This window comes from Dendrobates tinctorius, unplaced genomic scaffold (genome assembly GCF_039654945.1).
Source record: "Dendrobates tinctorius isolate UK_male_01 unplaced genomic scaffold, ASM3965494v1 ptg000007l, whole genome shotgun sequence".
In the NCBI taxonomy this organism is placed as follows: Eukaryota; Metazoa; Chordata; class Amphibia; order Anura; family Dendrobatidae; genus Dendrobates; species Dendrobates tinctorius.
The window spans coordinates 50,451,401-50,472,500 of NW_027361675.1; the positions used below are offsets into that span (position 1 = coordinate 50,451,401).

Genomic DNA, 21,100 nt, shown 5'->3' on the forward strand with positions numbered 1-21,100 from the left:
AACGATACAACCTGGTAAGGATCGCTGGTGCGTCTCTACATGGTCGCTAGTAAGCTGACAAACAGGCAGATCTCTTCAACGACACACCAGCGATCCTGACAACGATACGACCTGGTAAGGATCACTGGTGCGTTGTCACACAGCAGCTATTCTGATGACTCACGCTTGTGCCCCTGAGTTCTGCGCTGCCAACGAGGTCACCCGTCGGCGTCAAACACAGCGATGCATGCTGGCCAGCGGGACACCAACGAATAAAAAATGGACTAGTACTTTCAAGCATGATCAGCGATATCCAGCGCGGGGGGGGGGGGGGGTTGCGGTCGCCGCTATGTGTCACATGTAGAGAGATCGCTGGAGAGATCGCTGTTGTGTCACAAAATCGGTGATGCATCAGCGATCTCGCTATGCGAGACGGGGCCTTAAGAGCCACCCCTCACTTTAAGACTGTGGTCATACACTGCATTTTTGCTGCAAGCAAAACCTGCTCTCTTGGCAGTGATGCTGCTGCTTACAAAAAGCAGGTTTTGCTGCGTTTTTGATGTCTCTTGTGCATGCTGAAAAAGTTTAGTGCCCTCCCAAAAAAAATCATGATGCAATTTTCTTAAGGCATTTACACCAAAAATGCAGTGAAACCTGATATCTGAATTTTTACACTCACTCACTGCATTCTATGGGTGAAGAAATGCTGCAAAAGCGCTGAAAGTAGTGACAGTTGCAAAAACGCAGCACTTTTCGAAATCAGTCAAGAATAAAAAAACAATGTGCGTGTGCTTAAGATTTCTGAAATCTCAGCTCTTCTTTGTACTGTAGAACATAGCTTAATATTTGAATAAAAAAGTGCTGCAAAAAAAGTGCATTGTGTGAACAGTGTCATGAGTTTGTGATAAATTATGTAGTGGCGTGTCTATTTATATATAACTCTTCATGAGTATTGATAGTTGACTATTGGCACTATAATTTTCACATCTCATATTGTTGTGAGATTGTTATGTATTTCATGTACCCCTTTTTTGGACTGATGTACTGTACCCTTTCCCCCCTATAATTTATTTTTGTGCTACAGCGTCCCTTAATACGTCATTATGCTTTTTGTATTTTAATGGAATATGTAATAATTATTTTTAATATTTTTGGGATCTCTTCTTTGTCCCGTATGCAATGGTATGGGATTTGATTATACTACTTGTGTGAAGTGCCCTTTGTATTGGATTTGGACTTAGTTTGATTGTGTGAACATAGCCTAATGCAAACATTGTTTAAAAAAATTTAACCTGTAGTTTATGAAAATAGTTTTCCAAGAGTTGGGTATACTTTGAAAAATCCATTACTGTTTGGAAAAAAATATTTTCAACCTTTTTTTTCCCCACCATCGCATGCCACTATTATATTAATTGTGTAAAGTATAGCGTGGCACTACTACAGGGTGCACAAGTAGGTTACCCAGACCCAAGTGAATAATAAAGTAACTTGGCACTCAACTGAATGATCCTTTTTGAAAATAAGTTTTTATTGTGGCAGTCACAAAGGACGTTTCGGCCTACAATTGGCCTTCGTCAGTCTGCCGACTGCTGCAGATGATGAAGTTAATAGTGGAGAATTATATAAGATCCTATTACAAGGCAGTGATTTTGGAGGTTACTGCAATGACCAACTGTCTATAACACGTGTAGTGCTCTGGTGAATCCGGGAGAAATTGGAACAGGCAATGGAGCTTAAGTCTCTAGGGGCTTTATGCCTGTAAGAGTTTATGCAAGGTGGGTATGGGTTAAAATCTTTTGATACTTGAACCAATTAATGTTAGAGAAAAATAAATTTCTTATAATCCTAAGAGGTTAATGCCTGAGGCGCTTTAACAGTCTTGTATCAGTAGATCAGGTTACATGAACACGTGCAGGTGTAGTGCCTGGGCGTATGGACCTGGACGCAGTATCCGCTGCTAGCCCCGGGGCATAAACTCTTACAGGCATAAAGCCCCTAGAGACTTAAGCTCCATTGCCTGTTCCAATTTCTCCCGGATTCACCAGAGCACTACACGTGTTATAGACAGTTGGTCATTGCAGAAACCTCCAAAATCACTGCCTTGTAATAGGATCTTATATAATTCTCCACTATTAACTTCATCATCTGCAGCAGTCGGCAGACTGACGAAGGCCAATTGTAGGCCGAAACGTCCTTTGTGACTGCCACAATAAAAACGTATTTTCAAAAAGGATCATTCAGTTGAGTGCCAAGTTACTTTATTACTATTATATTCATTATGATAACACATCATATGACCATTGCAGTCAGTCAATGCAGAGTCGGGTGGGAAAAAAGAGCCGTCCCAGGATTTGTTTTAGTGGTCATATAGTATGAGGTGAGATCTCTATAATCTTGACCTCCTATAGGTCCAGCAGCAGTGAATACATTATTTTCGATAACTAGATACAGGGAATTTATCAAAATCTTGAAAAGAATCTGTCACCAGGTTTTTGTTATGTATTCTGAGGACAGCATGAGTTAGGGATTAAAACACTGAATTCAACGATGTGTCACTTATCAAGCTGTGTGATGTTTATTTATAATGAAGGATTTATCACTAGTACAGTTTTATAGCTCTGACTAGCTGGCAATGTGAACACTGGACTGACTCCAACCCCTCCTGTGATAAGCAGCTCACTGTCAATAGACATTGTACCTACAAAGCCTGGTGTGGGCAGGTTTAGCTTTCTCAGCTCTGCTTTATGCTGCATCTAAGAAGTCTGATTGTGTCAGTACGGCTTCACCCTGTACCTAAGAGATATATCGCTGGATTCAGGGTCTCTTAACTTTCATCACGCTGCTCTCAGATGAGGTAGAAAAAAACCTGCTGACAGATTCCCTTTCATTTCAGTTTACTAATGTATACAATATCTTTGAGCAACCTGTAGCTTGGAAAATGCCACAATTTTAAAACAGTTGCACAGTTCTATACAAATAATAATACAAGAAATAACTTTTCTAACTTCATTAAAACTATGTCTCATATTTGAAAAGTTTTTACGCCTATATTTTATTACTAACGAGTGGGCTGTCAGTCTCAACTCTTCATTCATGACAACAAACGACTAAAGAATATTTACATTTGCTCTTTAAATAAAACAATAAACCTTAAGAAACAAATTATTTCCTTAATGGGCATTAATGCTGGATAAGTAAAGGGAATAAAGACGGAATCTAAAATATGTACCGGAGAAACAATGGTATAGAATGGTTACTCCGCAGTACAAAATGTCCTTTGAAAATAGATAGTTCTTTCTATAAACATCCAACACTTCTTCTGGCTAACAGGGGAAAAAAAATATTTGCAAAATCACTTCCATATGGTCCTTTCTACTTAATTGTAACTAAAGCTTTCAAACAGAAACTGCATCCATTGCAATACAGTTGTCAAAGTAGTGTCCTCCCGTAGACGGTTTACTTAAACTGGACTGCGCCACGAGTTTCAGACAGTCATAAAACTGTCCCAGTGTATATTTTTCTAAACTTTGCATGTCTAATCCAGTAATTGCTATGTTTAAAGGTAATCCTGGAGAAGGGAAAAGCTCAAAAAGTTCAAAATATTTGTCCAAGACCCAAAAAAAACCCCTTCTTCATACTGTATCACATTTATAGAAAATGTTCTTACTTCTACCAGATCATACATCTCATAACAGTAATTTATGAGTGCTGTAGCAGATAGAGTCTGCAAAGATGCTCGCATACATACATTTAGAAAGGTTTGAAATACATAATTTAGAGATAATACCAGTTCACGTGATTTAACAAATTCCATCTTAAGTCAGGCAAGAATTTTATTCCATCTTGCAGCCTACTCGACTACAGTATCATCCATCTCTAGAACCAATATAATTAAATGTGGCTTTCTTTAAATGACAAATTTATTCTACGTACAAAGCTGGAGAAAATGGTATTGGATGTTTAGTCTCCTTAGTGTACAGTCACGTGAAAGTATGGGGTTAATGTCAGGTGTAAACTAACCATATACATACAATATAAGTCAGACAAACCCAAAAATTTAATATGTTGGAGAAAGAGATATCGGCCAGGTTATTTTTTGACATGGCCAATCATTTTTACCACCGGGAGATAAGTTACTGCTAAAAGGCTCTGGCAACAGGAAATTTCCTTTTGTGTACAGAAATAAACATGCTTGTTTGGCTATGTTATCAGAATAATATTGGGGGTAAAAAATGCCAAAAGAAAAATTCTTGCTTTTTTCAAATTTTTTTTTTTAGGAATATCGCTCTTATAAGGCAGCGCTCACTGAGTGCCTTGGGGAACGCCTGATTGGCAGCGCTATAACATACAGGAAGACTCAATTTCTTTAAAAGTTCTCCTGGGTTTATTGCTCCAAATCCCCAGCAGCACAAACACAGTAGTCAGCCTTTAGGTCTGGCAACATAAAATAATAATGTCCATAAACAGAGCTTTGCTCCCTCAGACCCTGTTCACACACAGGCCAGGGCAATGTCCGGTAAACACTCAGTTCCATAGGACAGTACAGTCTCTTACTGACCGAGGTCAGTGCCACTCACGGTTGTCCCACCGTCCATTCTGGAGGTATCTCACAGACCTCGTTCCTCTGGTTCAGGAAAGCCAGCACTGCTTCCCCAGGCTGTGCGATATCCAGCAAGCAGGGTTGACCTGGAGTCACACACACAGGATTCCTTCTACCTCCCAGGTCACAGACAATTCTGTAATGTCCCACCTGGACACATAGAAGTCTGTGGGCAATCCAGACTCCCAACACTCTCTCATGTGCTAAACACACCTTCATTATGTAGGCTGTAACCCCACCCCCAGGTGAGGTATGGATCACATGGCTGATCACCTGGTCATGACCTCACGGCAGGTCCTGAAAATACCTGCAGGTCCTGAAGGAAAACAGGGGTACAGCCAGCACCCTCACCCAAAGGTGAGGTAATATGGGTAGCCTGACCCTCCCATCTCTCATAGCTACCCGCAACCCGGACCAAGGTGCACTAACCGTTATATTAGTGCTCACATGCACTAATAATAAAACACTCCGGGTTGCATCTCAGGGAGCATAGATCCCTGTGACATATATCGGCCATTCACAACCCTGCCAGTCACTGTTTCTGCATCACCACTGAGGGAACGCCTGTGTACATGACTTGGGGACCCCACATAGCGCCCCCTAGCTGTCACAGGGGTCACTGCATTACACTCTCTTAAAGGAAACCTGTCAGTAGGATCAACCTTCCTAAGGGATCTATATGGGCATGCAAGTCATAGAAAGCTAAATAAAATAATACCTTGATATCTAGGATCTGATGTCTTATTTCAAGAAATCCACTTTTTCTTATATGTAAATGAAGTGTTCAGACCTATGGGCCAAAAACTGATATGCATGAGAATCTGCCTCCATAGCTTATTTAAAATAAATGGGACCTTACCAGTGTGAGACTAGTAATTAACACAGCACAGTAGAACTGAACTTTGTCTCCTTATATACACATTTGCTGCAGTTCTTTCACCTCTGCTGTATTGTAACATTATTGCAACTTTGTTTGCCAGTGAGCTGAAAACTGAGCGGAACAAAGACACACAGCTCTGCAGTGAGAGCTGCCATTACACATAACAATGGTAACGAACACTTCATGTAAAATAATCTCTCTAGGCAGTTTCTCATGCTGATCAATGTGGGGCCCATAGCCTGGAACAGCTCATATACATATAAGAAACACGGAATAAGTCATCAGATCATATACATCAAGGTGCAATTTTATTCAGCCTCCTATTACCTACATGCCCATACAGAAAGCTTAGAAGGGTTGATCATACTGACATATTCCCTTTAAGGCCTGAGTCAGACTTGTGAGAAACTCAGACGAGTCTTGCTTGTCAATAACCGTCACTGCCGCCGGCACTCGGATCGGAACACTCAGCTGCATAGAAATACATGCAGCTGAACACTCTGATCGCCGGCAGCAGTGCCGGGTATTGACGTGCGAGACTCGTCAGAGTTTCTTGCAAGTCTGACCTCGACCTAAGGCTTAACACAAAATATGAAAAAAATAGGACACCCTTTTATTAAAAATGCACGAAAGCAAAATTCTTGAAACTAGTCAGAGTACACGTATCTAAATGTTTAATCTCCGTTTACTATATAACATCTTTGATTTAACTCATCCTGGTCAGTCAACATCAAGTAAACTTATTTAATTTTTGTTTAGAAATGTTTAAGACACTCAACAAAAGTTTAGCCTTAGTTAAATAGGCAATGTTTTGTCACATCCATATAATTATAAAGGTGTCAGAAGCCTTCTGCTACCTTAATATGTGTAACTTTTAACAGTTTATATGATGCACAACCAAAAATCATTAACATAATGGTGAACTGTTTACCTTCAGGATCATCTCAGCCCGAGTCATGCCTTTCACCACAATTTTTGTATAACTTGCTGGAGCTTTCCGTACTACTTGTGAACCGATGGATGGTAGGTCTAGGAGGACGGTTTTCAGAGAGTGAGTATCAAGAAGAAGCTGTAAATTAGATAAACATGCATTAAAAGTGTGCTCATACAAGCAGAACTAAAATATTAATAAAAACTTGCAAAAACTGCATTTCCTGAGGTACTTTACAGTAGGAAAGTGCCACACAAGCTAATTTCAAAAAGTAGTCAAGACCATTTCAAGTGAATGAATTAGACCTGAAACTGGGATGCGAAGCCAGACATGGCACTGAAATAAAAATGGTGCTACATCCTCTTAAAATGCGGAAGGGCTGACTGCCGTAATGATGAGATTGTTAACTTGTTAATTAATATAAACATTTTCTGAACACAGTTTATGAGTGTTAACAAGGTATTAACGAAGGGGATTATACATTAACAGACCGGTAAATAAACACTTCGTCACTGTGCTGTCTCAAGACGTATATTTTCCAAGCTTGTTCTGTTTCCATGCAAGAAAAACATTTCAAAATATCTTTCGGAACACATTTACACCAACTGCATAGCAAACAGTATATACCCATTACATACCCATAGCCTCCTTACAAGAAGGAGATTTATATTTAACAAGGAAGCACAGGACCCAGGGAACTCCAATTTCCTACAGCTGACACTGGCGGATAATCCGTCAGCCTCTACCGGTAACGTTGCATCGATCACGAGGATGGTGGATGGGTTGAGTGATTGAACTGCGTGTCCAAAAGTGATCGATCATTTAGCATTTAATAGTTTCATTGAGAAAAAAAAAACCTTGCTCATTTTTTTAAAACTGTGTCATGTGAATACAGGTTGTTTGAGCAATGATTAAAAGGGAGAGTGGAAATTCAAGACCTAATCGGTCAGGCTTTAAGTGATTGGTTAATCATGTTTCCAAGGGAATTGTTCATTAGTAGTTGTAGCACTGAAAATAGTAAATATTCGTGTCATATTGTTCATCGTTATTATTGCACATGCTACTCTTCATACAAAACCGTGAAACTGATTATCGAGCATTTTAGTCACTAATTCGATTACATTTTCTTAGTAAAGTACCAACGCAAGTGGCTGTACAATACTTTATGAATTCAAAATAAAAACACCCCAAACACTTCAGATTATCTGTGTGATCAATGTTACAATGTAACGATCGCTATTCAACCTTCTCATTCAAGACTCTCGTCCTATATAAACACTTGTCTGACATTGTTCGGGAGTTATTAACATACTGGTTATCTTTTAAATGATTATCTTCTCATTTACACAAACCCTTACATGCATAATTATTAAATTTGAGAGCCATTAATGTGCTTTGCTGGCATCTCTAGAAACTGCAAGCGCCAGAAAAGTTACCGTATTTTTCGGACTATAAGATCAACTTTTTCCTCCCAAATTTGGAGGGAAAATGGGGGTGCAGGATAATGACCGACGGAGGTGGCGCATGCACAGATTTAGCTCTCAACCAGTCATTGAGCAGAGATTTAAAATCTGTGCATGCGCTGCCTCCAGCCGCCATTTTCCGGAAGTCCACCACCGGGAAATCAATGTACAGAGCGGGGTCTCCTCTCCTGCCTCACTGCCAACATTTTCTTGAAGCAAATCGTCCACAGCTAGTATCCATAAGAAATTTGCACATACAAACTGCTGATTTGCTTACATGATGTCTAGACTCGGAGTATATCAAGCATTTTTTTTTTAAAGAGGACATTTCAGCAATTTTTTTCTTGTTGAACTGGACAAACAATGCAACAGTTTGCTGTAGGAATAAAATTTTGTTTATTTTTTTTTTTTTCAATTTCAACTCTAAGTTGTAGAGATAGGCATTGTCACCTAATGAGTTAAAAAAAATAAAGTTAAGTCCAAGTGGATGTTATCAGAAAGCAACTCACAAAGGAAGAAGTATATGCCCACAGTGAAAAGTATCTAATATTACCCAAAAAGAACGTTTTATTCCACTCTGTAGCCATTATTATAGCCTGTGTCCATCACAACATGACAAATGTGGCCAAAGGTCCTTTTTTAGCCCTGTCAAGATCTTGGACATACCCATAAGTCCTTGTTGGGAAGGGGTTCCCATCTTATTATTATTATTTATTATTATAGCGCCATATATTCCATGGCGCTTTACATGTGAGGAGGGGTATACATAATACATACAAGTACAGTAATCTTAAACAATACAAGTCACGACTGGTACAGGATGAGAGAGGACCCTGCCTGCGAGGGCTCACAATCTACAAAGGGATGGGGGAGGATACAGTAGGCGAGGGTAGAGCTGGTCTTGCAGCGGTTTGGTGGATCGGTTGTTACTGCAAGTTGTAGGCTTGTCGAAAGAGGTAGGTCTTCAAGCTCTTTTTGAAGGTTTCCATGGTAGGCGAGAGTCTGATATGTTGTGGTAGAGAGTTCAAGTTCCAGAGTAGAGGGGATGCGCAGGAGAAATCTTGTATGCGATTGTAGGAAGGAGATAAGAGGGGAGTATAGAAGGAGATCCTGTGAGGATCGGAGGTTTCGTGCAGATAAGTACCGGGAGACTAGGTCACAGATGTACGGAGGACTCAGATTGTGGATGGCTTTGTATGTCATGGTTAGGGTTTTGAACTGGAGTCTTTGGGTAATGGGGAGCCAGTGCAGGGATTGACAGAGGGGAGAGTCCGGGGAATAGCGGGGGGGACAGGTGGATTAGTCGGGCAGCAGAGTTAAGAATAGATTGGAGGGGTGCGAGAGTGTTAGAGGGGATGCCACAGAGCAGGAGGTTGCAGTAGTCAAGGCGGGAGATGATGAGGGCATGGACTAGTGTTTTTGCAGATTCTTGGTTGAGGAAAGTACGGATCCGTGAAATATTTTTGAGTTGAAGTCGGCAGGAAGCGGAAAGGGCTTAGATATGTGGTTTGAAAGAGAGATCAGTGTCAAGGATAACCCCGAGGCAGCGAGCTTGTGGGAATGGAGAGAGTGGGCAGCCGTTTAATGGATAGGTCCGTTGGGGGGGGGTCACGTGATATGGGCGAAAGAGGATTAATTCTGTTTTGTCCATATTAATCTTATGACGTATAGGTACATCCTGGCAATCATGTGGGCACAGGAGCTGCACGGTCGCCGCCGGGAGCTTAGCTTATATGACAGCTGACAACCAGAGCCAGCTCAGTGTGTCGTCCCCAGGTTTTTAAACCCCCTAATTTCCGCAATCGATGTTGAACGCAACATTTAGGAGGCTGGGAGAGAGAGGGGCCTCCCTCTCACATATCCTTTGGCACCCCTCACGAAGTCATCGCGAGGGCCCAATTGTTGCCATGGCAACTCGAGGTCGTCATGGTTACACAGCTACGGAAAGCCTATTATTCCGCTGAGGAAAACGCAATCAAAAAGACGAATGTAAATAAAAATGGTATTTCTGAAAATGTCCCACAAAAAAACAAGCTGCCATACAGCTCCATCAATGGAAAAATAAAAAAGATATAGCTCTGAGAATACAGAGATGCAAAAATATATATTTTCTATAAAATAGTATGTGTAAAAGTGACAAAAAAAAAAAAAAAATTTGTATCACTGTAATCGCACTGACCCAAAGAATAAAGCTGCCTTATCAATTTTACCACAAGTGAAATGACATAAAAAAAATTCCTGAATTGCAGGTTTTTGTTCATTCTGCCTCCCAAAAATCATAATAGAAAGCGATCAAAAATATTATGTAAGAATGGTACCAATAAAAATTTCAACTTGACCCACAAAAAACAAAATCTCTTGCAGAATCATGTCGGCAGAAATATGGAAAAATTATAGGTCTCAAAATATGGTGATGCAAAAACTAGTTTTTGCAATAAAGTGTCTTTTAGTGTGTGACAGCAGCCAGACAGACATCTTTATAAATCTGGTATCCCTGTAATCGTGCTGACCCGAAGAATAGTCATTCTAATCACATATACTTTAGAAGGAATGGCGTAAAAAATACATAAAAAATTCTTAACCTGCTGTTGATTTGTTCATTCTGCCTCCCAAAGATCGCAGTAAGGCTCAGCTCACACTTATTCTGCGCTGAGCGCTTACACCAGGATTTCCGTGTAAATCTTTAAAATATGTGATTCAGACGGAACCCCCAGCGGAAGATTCCCTATAATGAGGCAGATGGAGACACTGTTGACGTGGTCTGGACTATGATGCGGCATTGTCAGTATTTTTAAGCGTGCATAATAGTGCGGTCAGCCACAGTTTTGTGCACTTCTGAAAAGAAAGACAACACTGGACAGAGGCTAGACTGAGTCCAGAGTAACTCTTCTGCTTCATTATAGTGATTTGATCTGTCGGGGGTTTCATCTGAATCAAGTCATTCGGAGACTAAGATTGAAACCCCTATGCAAATGCCCAGCATAGAGTACAGGATACACTTGATCCAAAATGAATGTAAAATGTTCCCAATAAAAGCTTTAACTCAATCCACAAAAAAGTCCCCACTCAGGTACATCAAACGAAATGGCTCCTTACCCCCCCCAAAAGAAATTCAGCAAATTCTGTGCTTCCACATCCAAATGCCCTTTTCCCTTCTGAGCTTCTCAGTGTGCTTAAACCACATTTAGTGTCCACATATTTGGCATTTCTCTAGCGATGGGAGCCTGCTTAATTTACGGGGTCTACATCTCCAAAAGAACAAGTTGGGCACAACTCAGCAGCATCCACTGCTGCTTGTTTTTGGAAAACACCCATGGAGTCAAATCATCCCTACACCTGTAGATAAATTCCCAAAAGGATATAATTTCCAAAATGGGGTCACTTCAGGGGGGTATTCTGCTCTTCTAGCACTTAGAGGCTCTGTGTATGGCGTACGCAAACTGTTCTAGGAAAATCTGTGCTCCAGGAGGCAAGTAGCACTTCATCCCTCCAGTTTCTCCATATGGCTAAGCAGTACTGTAAAGCCACATGAGATATTGTCATGTACAGAAGAAATGGTGTGACAAATTTTGTTGACATTTTTACCCATTCTCCCTTGTGAAAATGTAAAATCTGAGGCTAAAACAAAGTTTTTGTGGTAAAAATTTTATTATCGTATATACTTGTGTATAAGCTGAGTTTTTCAGCCCCTTTTTTGGGCTGAAAAAGACCCTCAGGGCTTATACACGAGTCATACACCTGAATGCCAGCGAGGGAGAGGGGAGCAGGAGACATGTTACTCATCCTCCTGGCATCCGCATATCCGGCTCTGCTACATCTCAGTCCCGGCTGTCTGCATCTCCCTTCCTGTCTTCTTCCCATAGGGGTGGAGCCGCATATTCTTGACTTTAATTAGCGGTACCATGTGACCGCGCAGGAAGAAGACAGGAAGGGAGATGCAGACAGCCGGGACTGAGATGTGTAGCAGAGCCGGATATGCCGATGCCAAGAGGGTGAGTAGGACTGGGGGAGGGTGAGCCAGCAATGCCATATTCGCCTCTCAGTCTCCCGGGTCCTCTGTCTGTGACGTTCAGAGGGTGCAATGACGTGGTTAGTGTGCGCCCTCTGCCTGAACAGTCACTGCAGAGAGCCGGCGATGCTGAGGGGCAGCGACGAGAGGTGAGTGTCTTTTTTTTTAATCGCAGCAGCATTATATGGGGCATATATTAATATGGAGCATCTTATGTGCCACTAATAACTTTTATGCAGCATTATTATATGGGGCATATATATTAAAATGGAGCATGCTATGGGCCACCATTAACCTTTGTGCAGCATTATTATGTGGGGCATATATTAATATGGAGCATCTTATGGGGCCACCATTAACCTTTGTGCAGCATTATATGGGGCATATATTAATATGGAGCATGCTATGGAGCCATCATAAACCTTTCTGCAGCAATATATGAGGCATATTTTAATATGGAGCATCTTATGGGGCCACCCTTAACCTTTGTGCAGCATTATATGGGGCATATATTAATATGGAGCATCTTATGGGGCCACCAGTTTACTTTTATTAGCATCTATTTTTATTTTTGAAATTTACCAGTAACTGCTGCATTTCCCACCCTCGGCTTATACTCGAGTCAATAAGTTTTCCCAGTTTTTTGTGGCAAAATTAGGGGGGGGTTAGCTTATACACAAGTATATACGGTATTTTTTTTTTCACTGCCCAATGGTATAAAGTTTTGTGACACCCCCGTGGTGTCAATATGATCACTGCACTCTTAGATGAATACATTGAAAGATGCAGTTTGTAAAATAGGGTCACTTATGGGGGAGTTCTGCTGTTCTGGCACCTTAGGGGCTTTGTTATTGTAACATGGCACCCTCAGCACCACTCCAGCAAAATCTGAACTTCAATATGGCGGTCCTTGCCTTCTGAGCTTTGCATTGTGCCTCCAAAGTAGTTCCCATTTACATGTAGGATAAAGAAGCACTCAGGAAAAATTGCACAACAAACTGTAAGATTTATTTTTCAAATTAGCCCTTAAAAAAATTAAACATTTGGGGCTAAAACAACATTTTAGTGCTAAAAATGAAATTATTCTTTCTTCACTGCCCAATGGTATAAAACTGTGATGCACATGCTTAATGCACCCGTAGATGAATTCATTGGGGGGAGTAGTCTGTAAAATGAGGTCACTTATGAAAGGTTTCTGCTGTTATGGCACTTCAGGAGCTCTACCAATGTGACATGGCACCCTCAAACCATTCCATAAAAATTTGAACCCCAATAGGGTGCTCCATCCCTTCTGGCCTTTGCACTGTGTCTCAAAAGTAGTTTTTGACCACTCATGGGATGTGTGTGTACTCAGGAGTAATTGCGTAACAAATTGTACTGTTCATTTTCTCTTTTTATTCCTTTTGAAAATTAAAAACTTGGGGCCAAAGCAACATTTTAGTGGAAAAATTGGTAATTTTCCATTTACTCAGCCTAATGTTATACAATTCTGTAGGAAGGTTAAAAATGTTCACTAGACCCCTAGATTAATTCCTCAAGATGTGCAGTTTGCAAAATGGGGTCAGCTATGGGGGTTTCTGCTGTTTTGGCAAGTCAAGGGCTCGTCAAATGTGACATGGCATCCACATTCTATTCCAGCCAAAACCGAGCTCCAAAATTCAGTTGGTGCGCTTTCCTTTCTGAACTCTGCCGAACCCCAAACAGCAGTTTTACATAATAAATACTCGGGACAAATTGCAGAACAAATTGTATGGACCATTTTCTCCTGTTAGCGGAAAATGAAAAATTTGGGACAAAAGCAACAGTTTTGCAGGAAAACTTTTTTCAGTTTCGCAGCTCAACATTATAAAATTCTGTGAAGCACCTGTGGGTTTTCAAGGTGCTCACCACATATATATATATATACACAAGTTCATTTGTCATTTGTGGGTGGGTTCTACTGTTTAGGACTCTGCAAACGCGACATGGCGTCAGCTATTACGCTCTAAAAATAAAATGGTGCTAAATCCATCCCGAGCCCTGCTGTGCACCCAAACAGTAGTTTCCAACATATGAGGTATTTGCACAACAAATAGTAAGGTCCATTTTCTTGTTACCCTTGTGGAAATGAAAAATTTGGGGTTGCATCAAATTTTTTAAGGGAAAAAAATGTTAATTTTTTTGCTTCCACATTGCTTTAATTCCTGTGGCGCACCTGAAGGGTTAATAAAACTTATTAAATGTGGTTTTGAGAACGTTGAGGTGTGCAGTGTTGAAAATCGTGTCATTTTTGGGTATTTTCTGTCATATAGGCTACTCAAATTAATTTCAAATGTGATGTAGTCCCTACAAAAATTGGTTTTGTAAATTTTCTTGGAAAATTGAGACATTGCTGATCAACTTTTAACCCTTCTAACTTCCTAACAATAAAAAATTATGTTTTAAAATGATGCTGATGTAAAGGAGACATGTGGTTAATGTTATTTATTAACTATTTTGACTATTTTGTGGTTTAAGGGCATAAAAATTAAAAGTTTGAAAACTGACATTCAAAATTTGTGGCAAAATTCCAATATTTTCACAAATAAACAATAAATTTTGGCCTAAATTTACCACTAACATGAAGTACAATATGCCACAAAAAAAAATCAATCTTAGACTCAAAGATCCATTGAAGCGTTCTAAAGTTATTATAAAATGACACCAGTAAGGACTGTAAAATTTGGCCTGGTCTGAAAGGTGAAAATAGGCTGGGTGGTGAAGGGGTTAAATAACTGTAAAAGAGATATGCTTTAAACAGCCTTCCCTTTTCCGTGTTGACAGAATATACACCAGTGCTTAATATTTTGCGATCAGAATTTTTTTTTGCACAAATTTGACTTAAAATGATATCAGATTTTCACACAAATCTTAAACGTAAACCAAGAGAATTAAATCAGAAAAATGTGTCAAAATATTTACTGTCTTTTTATGAAGTAAAATCATCCAATAGCACGTTTGAGAGACAAAAGAATGCGAATCTTTAGGATCAGCAAATAATTTGAAGGCAAGAGTAGAGTCTAGTTTTTTCAATCAGTGAGTTGACAATCAGGTGCGTATGAGTGACCTGTTTCATTTAAAGAAAAGGGATCTATCAAATTATGAGCTTCAGAAAATATGTTTTTCTAAGTATATGAAGGCAGAAACTAAGGAGATTTTTGAGGACATCAGAAGAAGGGTTGTTGTTGCTCATCAGGCTGGAATAGATTACAAAACCATCTTTTAAAGAGTATTAACGTTACCAATCCAGAGTCAGAGGAAACAGAATAAATTTAAGACCATTATTACCCTCCCCGGGAGGTGTCAATCAGCAAAGATAACTCCAAGAGCAAATTGTAAAAAAAGTTCAGGTCAAAGGATCCAAGGTGACCTCTAAGCAACTAAAGGCCTCACTCATATTAGCCAATATTAAAGCGAAAATGTCAGTAGAATCAACCGTCTTAAGCCATCAATATAGGCATGGAGGTTATATAAAGATGCATAAAATACTTTGACATATGGGATACAATGCCTTATTCCAGAGAAAGACATTTTTCTTACAAGCAAATGAGCTGTTAATATGTATGGGACACTGATCTGCATAAGAAACTACCTCCAGAGTGTATTTTAAAGAAAAAGGGGCAATATCAGTATGAACCAAGTAATGAATGACACTTTTCTCTCATGCTGACATACAACTATGCAATATGGTCAAAACTAATACAAGAGAGCTAACACTGTAATGAGACAAAGTTCACATCTGTTGTACTATAGCTAATTTGCGCTGCAGGTGACCTCGCAGTGCGTTAGCTTACATCTCATAGGCAGCCAGTGTTGCAATACAGCAGAGCCAACATCACTGCAAATGTGTGTGCATTGTAACAAAGTTCAACTTTGCGGTACTGTGTTGGTTAAAATCAGGCACAGCTCTGTCAGCACTGTGAGGGGACAACTGCTGCTGAAAATGTGGGTAATGAGAAAAAGTTAAATTCTTCTGTAATGTGTTACTTCTTATCTCCTTATACAGCTGTGTGTCATCATGAAAGCAAAGTGTCAGTCATTCCTTGTTTAACACTGGTAAGTCCCCCCTTTCATAAAAAATAAGCTCTGGAGGCAGATTTTCAGGGAGATCCAAGTCCGGCCCATAGATCTTAACATATCATTAACATATAAGAAAAACATGGATATTTCTCTGGAATAAGACATAGGATCGCAGATATCAAGGTATCACTTTATTCAACTGTCTATGACTTATATGCCTATGTAGACGGCTTAGGAGGATTGATCCTACTGACAGATTCCCTTTAGTGTTTTTGAGTTCACCAACAGAAGGACACAGAACAACAATGGTGTGCATGGCAAGATTTTAAGGAGAAAGTCAGCAACATTACTGCAATCTGCTGTTTGTTAAAGATCATCTTCGACATCCCAATCGGGAAAAATAGACCTTTTTGGCTTAAATGAGAAGTTTAGTTCCAAAAAAGAAAAAAATATTGTACTTCACCATAAAAACCTTATACTATCTGTGAAACACGATGGCAGTATTATCATGGATTGGGCCTGTTCTCCTGCATCTGGCCCAGGACAGTTTGGTATCTTTGATAGAACAATGAATTATAAATTACACAAGCAAATTCTAAAGGAAAATGGCAAAACCTCTATCCATGAGCTGAATCTCAAGAGAACTTGGTTCATGCAGAAAGACAGAAATCAAAAGCACCAAAGTCGTTGTACAAAGGTAATGATTAAAAAATAATAAAAATAAGTCCTGACGGCAATACTATAGAAATGTTGCAGAAAGATATAAAAGTGAGAATTTCATGGGAGAAAATCCACCACCATGACAGAGTTGAAGATGCACAAGCCGATGTGCAGGACTAATAAACAATTGGCAGATACATTTTGGTTACTGTTGCATAAGGTGGTGGGAGACCATATACTGAAAACAAAGGTTCACATTCATTTGCCACTCATAGATGTGATATTCAATGATTTTCCTCATAAAAAATGTCAATGTCTAATAATTTTTATACATTTCTTTTATCTGATTTCCAATATACTTTGAGGACTTTTGTGAAAATCTGATTTAGTTTTAGGTCAAATTTTTACAGACATCTGAAAAATTCTGAAGGATTCACAAGCTGTCAAGCACCACTCCAAATGCTATACTGTGGTTTGCGTTATGTTAACAAGGGGGGGGGGGAAGAAATGTTGAGCGTTCAAACCTTCCCCCAGTCTTAAACCCCCATCTCACTATTGACTTATAAGCAAGATGGAGTCACCCACAATGTCTGAAGATGTAAATGTACAAAGCCATCAATGCATGTAAAAATAAAACCCATAGAAATGCCAGAGGGTTCTGCTTTTAGGTAAAACTAAACAGCAAAACATGACAAAAACAATGGTGAATGTGTCTTACAAGCAGTGAAGTGACTATCCAGCTCCTGCCAAGAGAAACAGACAAGAAAAAGAATGGGACAAAAAAGAGGACACCTGCAAGCGGTATCTGTGTATATGACAGCTCTCTCAGAACATAAATCCTCTTAATTGTAATCTCCAGACCATAATAAAGTCTCCAGGGCGGCTTAGCTCAGTGATGCATTCAAGAATAAAAGGAGGAAACCAAATGACTCTTCTACTTAGACAGTTAGGTGGCTCCACAAATGTAGAAGACCACCACAGTTTAGGTAGGCTTCCTGTACACAAGGTTAATGAGCCATTCTGCATTCTTAATACTGGGGCCCTAAAAATGGAGCTGGGGGAAGCAAACCACAATAAAGCAATGAAACAAAAAAAAACAAACCTAAAAATAAAACAATTAACCCCTTCATGACCAAGCCTATTTACGTGACACAAAATAGTTACTAAATAACATTTCCCACATGTCTACTTTACATCAGCACAATTTTGGAAACAATTTTTTTTGTTAGGAAGTTATAAGGGTTAAAAGTTGACCAGCGATTTCTCATTTTTACAACAAAATTTACAAAACCATTTTTTTAGGGACCACCTGACATTTGAAGTCACTTTGAGGGGTCTATATGGCAGAAAATACCCAAAAGTGACATCATTCTAAAAACTGCTCCCCTCAAGCTACTCAAAACTACGTTCAAGAAGATTATTAACCCTTCAGGTGCTTCACAGGAACTAAAGCAACGTGGAAGAAAAAAATTACATTTTAATTTTTCCAACAAAAATTTTCTTTTAGCATCAATTTTTTCTTTTTCACATGGGCAACAGGATAAAATGGATCCTAAAATTTGTTGGGCAATTTCTCCTGAGTACACCGATACCTCATATGTGGTCATAAACCACTGTTTGGGCGCACGGCAGGGATCAGAAGGAAAGGAGCGCCATTTGACTTTTTGAATGGAAAATATGCTGGAATATTTAGCGGTTGCCATGTCGCGTTTGGAGAGCCCCTGTGCGCCTAAACATTCGAGCATCCCCACAAGTGACCCCATTTTGGAAACTAGACCCTCCAAGGAACTTATCTAGATGCATAATGAGCACTTTGAACCCCCAGGTGCTTCACAAATTGATCCGTAAAAAAAAAAAAAAAAAGAGGACTTTTTTTCAAAAAAATTTTCTTTTAGCCTCAGTATTTTCATTTTCACATGGGCAGCAGGATAAAATGGATCCTAAAATTTGTTGGCCAATTTCTCCTGAGTACACCGATACCTCATATGTGGTCATAAACCACTGTTTGGGCGCACGGCAGGACCCGGAAGGGAAGGAGCACCATGTGACTTTTTGAATGGAAAATTAGCTCCTATCGTTAGCGGACACCATGTCGTGTTTGGAGAGCTCCTGTGAGCCTAAACATTGGAGCTCCCCCACAAGCGACCCCATTTTGGAAACTAGACCCCCAAAGGAACTTATCTAGATGTGTAGTGAGCGCTTTGAACCCCCAAGTGCTTCACAGAAGTTTATAACACAGAGCAGTGAAAATAAAAAATCATTTTTTTTACTCAAAAATGATTTTTTAGTCCGCTATTTTTTATTTTCACAAGGGTAACAGGAGAAATTGGACCAAAAAAGTTGTTGTGCAATTTGTCCTGAGTACACCGATACCCCATATGTGGGGGAGAACCACTGTTTGGAAGCATGGGAGAGCTCAGAAGGGAAGGACCGCCATTTTGGAATGCAGCGTTTGATGGAATGTTCTGCGGGCATCATGTTGCGTTTGCGGAGCCCCTGATGTGCCTAAACAGTAGAAACCCCCTACAAGTGACCCCATTTTGGAAACTAGAACCCCCAAGGAGCTTATCTAGATGTGTAGTGAGCACTTTGAACCCCCAAGTGCTTCACAGAAGTTTATAACGCAGAGCAATGAAAATAAAATAAAAAAAATTTCCTCAAAAATAATTTTTTCGCCCGCTATTTTTTATTTTCCCAAGGGTAACAGGATAAATTGGACCCCAAAAGTTGTTGTCCAATTTGTCCTGAGTACGCTGGTACCCCATATGTGGGGGGGGAACCACTGTTTGGGCGCACGGCAGGGCTCAGAAGGGAAGGAGCGTCATTTGACTTTTTGAATGGAAAATTAGCTCCAATCGTTAGCGGACACCATGTCGTGTTTGGAAAGCCCCTGCGTGCCTAAACATTGGAGCTCCCCCATAAATGACCCCATTTTGGAAACTACATCCCCTAAGGAACTTATCTAGATGCATAGTGAGCACTTTGAACCCCCAGATGCTTCACAGAAGTTTATAACGCAGAGCTGTGAAAATAAAAAAATATTTTTTTTCCTCAAAAAATGATTTTTAGCCCACTATTTTTTATTTTCACAAGGGTAACAGGATAAATTAGACCCCAAAAGTTGTTGTCGACTTAATGGAATGGTCTGCGGGCATCATGTTACGTTTGCAGAGCCCCTGATGTACCTAAACAGTGGAAACCCCCTACAAGTGACCCAATTTTGGAAACTAGACCACCCAAGGAACTAATCTAGATGTGTGGTGAGCACTTTGAACACCCAAGTGCTTCGCAGAAGTTTATAATGCAGAGCTGTGAAAATAAAAAAATATTTTTTTCTTCCTCAAAAAATGATTTTTAGCCCACTATTTTTTATTTTCACAAGGGTAACAGGATAAATTAGACCCCAAAAGTTGTTGTCCAGTTTGTACTGAGTACACTGGTACCCCATATGCGGAGGGGGGAACCACTGTATGGGCACACGCTGGGGCTCGGAAGGGAAGTAGTGACGTTTTGAAATGCCGACTTGATGGAATGGTCTGCAGGCGTCATGTTACGTTTGCAGAGCCCCTGATGTGCCTAAACAGTGGAAACCCCTCAATTTTATCTCCAACATTAACCCCAACACACTCCAAACCCTACTCCCAACCCTAATTATAACCCTAACCACAACCCTAACCCCAACACACCCCTAACCTTAAGCCTAAATACAACCCTAACCGTACCCCTAATTCCAACCGTACCCCTAATTCCAACCCTAACCCTACTTCTAACCCTAATGGAAAAATATATATTTTCTTTATTTTATTATATGTCCCTACATATGGGGGTGATAAGGGGGCGGTGATTTACTTTTTTTAAAAAAAATTTAATTTTATCAGTGATTAAAATAAATGAATCTGCAGCGTTGCAGATTCGAGCGAGCGCACTACGCATGCGCCCGTCATTTTCTAAGATGGCGGCACCCATCATCGGAGACGGCGGGACCCAGGGACAGCCAGAGGGACGTCGGAGGCACTGTGGAGGGTGAGGGGGGGATCGTAAGGCGGGGGGAGCGGAGGGAGGGCAGATTATGATGGCGGCTGCCGATCGGTGCCATCAGTTGGTGGCAGCAGTCGATCGGCGCCTCCAGTCGGTGGGGGGGGGCTGATCGGTTTCTCCAGTCATGGCAGATGCTATTGCAGCATCTGCCATGGCTGAATTGTAATATTTCACCAAATTTCATTGGTGAAATATTACAATCGCTCTGATTGGCTGTTTCACTTTTGACAGCCAATCAGAGCGATCGTAGGCACGTGGGGGCTAGGCCAAGCCCCCTGGGGTTAACTTTGAAGGGTCCTCTGTGTGCAGGTCAATTTTAAACATATTGACTTCACTGTCTAAAGGGAAGCCATCATCAGAAAATGCTGTTTAAATCACATTTTGTGCTACGTGCATTTTTTAAAAAAATTTGTCCATTTTTTTTCTTTTAGCTATCACTATCTCAAAATTGAAAATTAGTAACCTTTTAATTTTTACAGAGTCCACTGGAACGTTTTAGACT

At 40.2% G+C, this 21,100-nt stretch overlaps 1 protein-coding gene across 2 annotated transcripts in view; it reads right to left on the reverse strand.

Moving 5' to 3' along the window:
• Window positions 1-21,100, reverse strand: part of VPS53 (VPS53 subunit of GARP complex) — a 342,581-nt gene that overhangs the window by 48,670 nt on the left and 272,811 nt on the right. For both annotated transcript variants that reach the window (XM_073574532.1, XM_073574523.1), the window contains one exon: window positions 6,391-6,528. In XM_073574532.1, coding sequence (XP_073430633.1) covers window positions 6,391-6,528 — 138 coding nt within the window. The remainder of the gene's footprint in view (window positions 1-6,390; window positions 6,529-21,100) is intronic.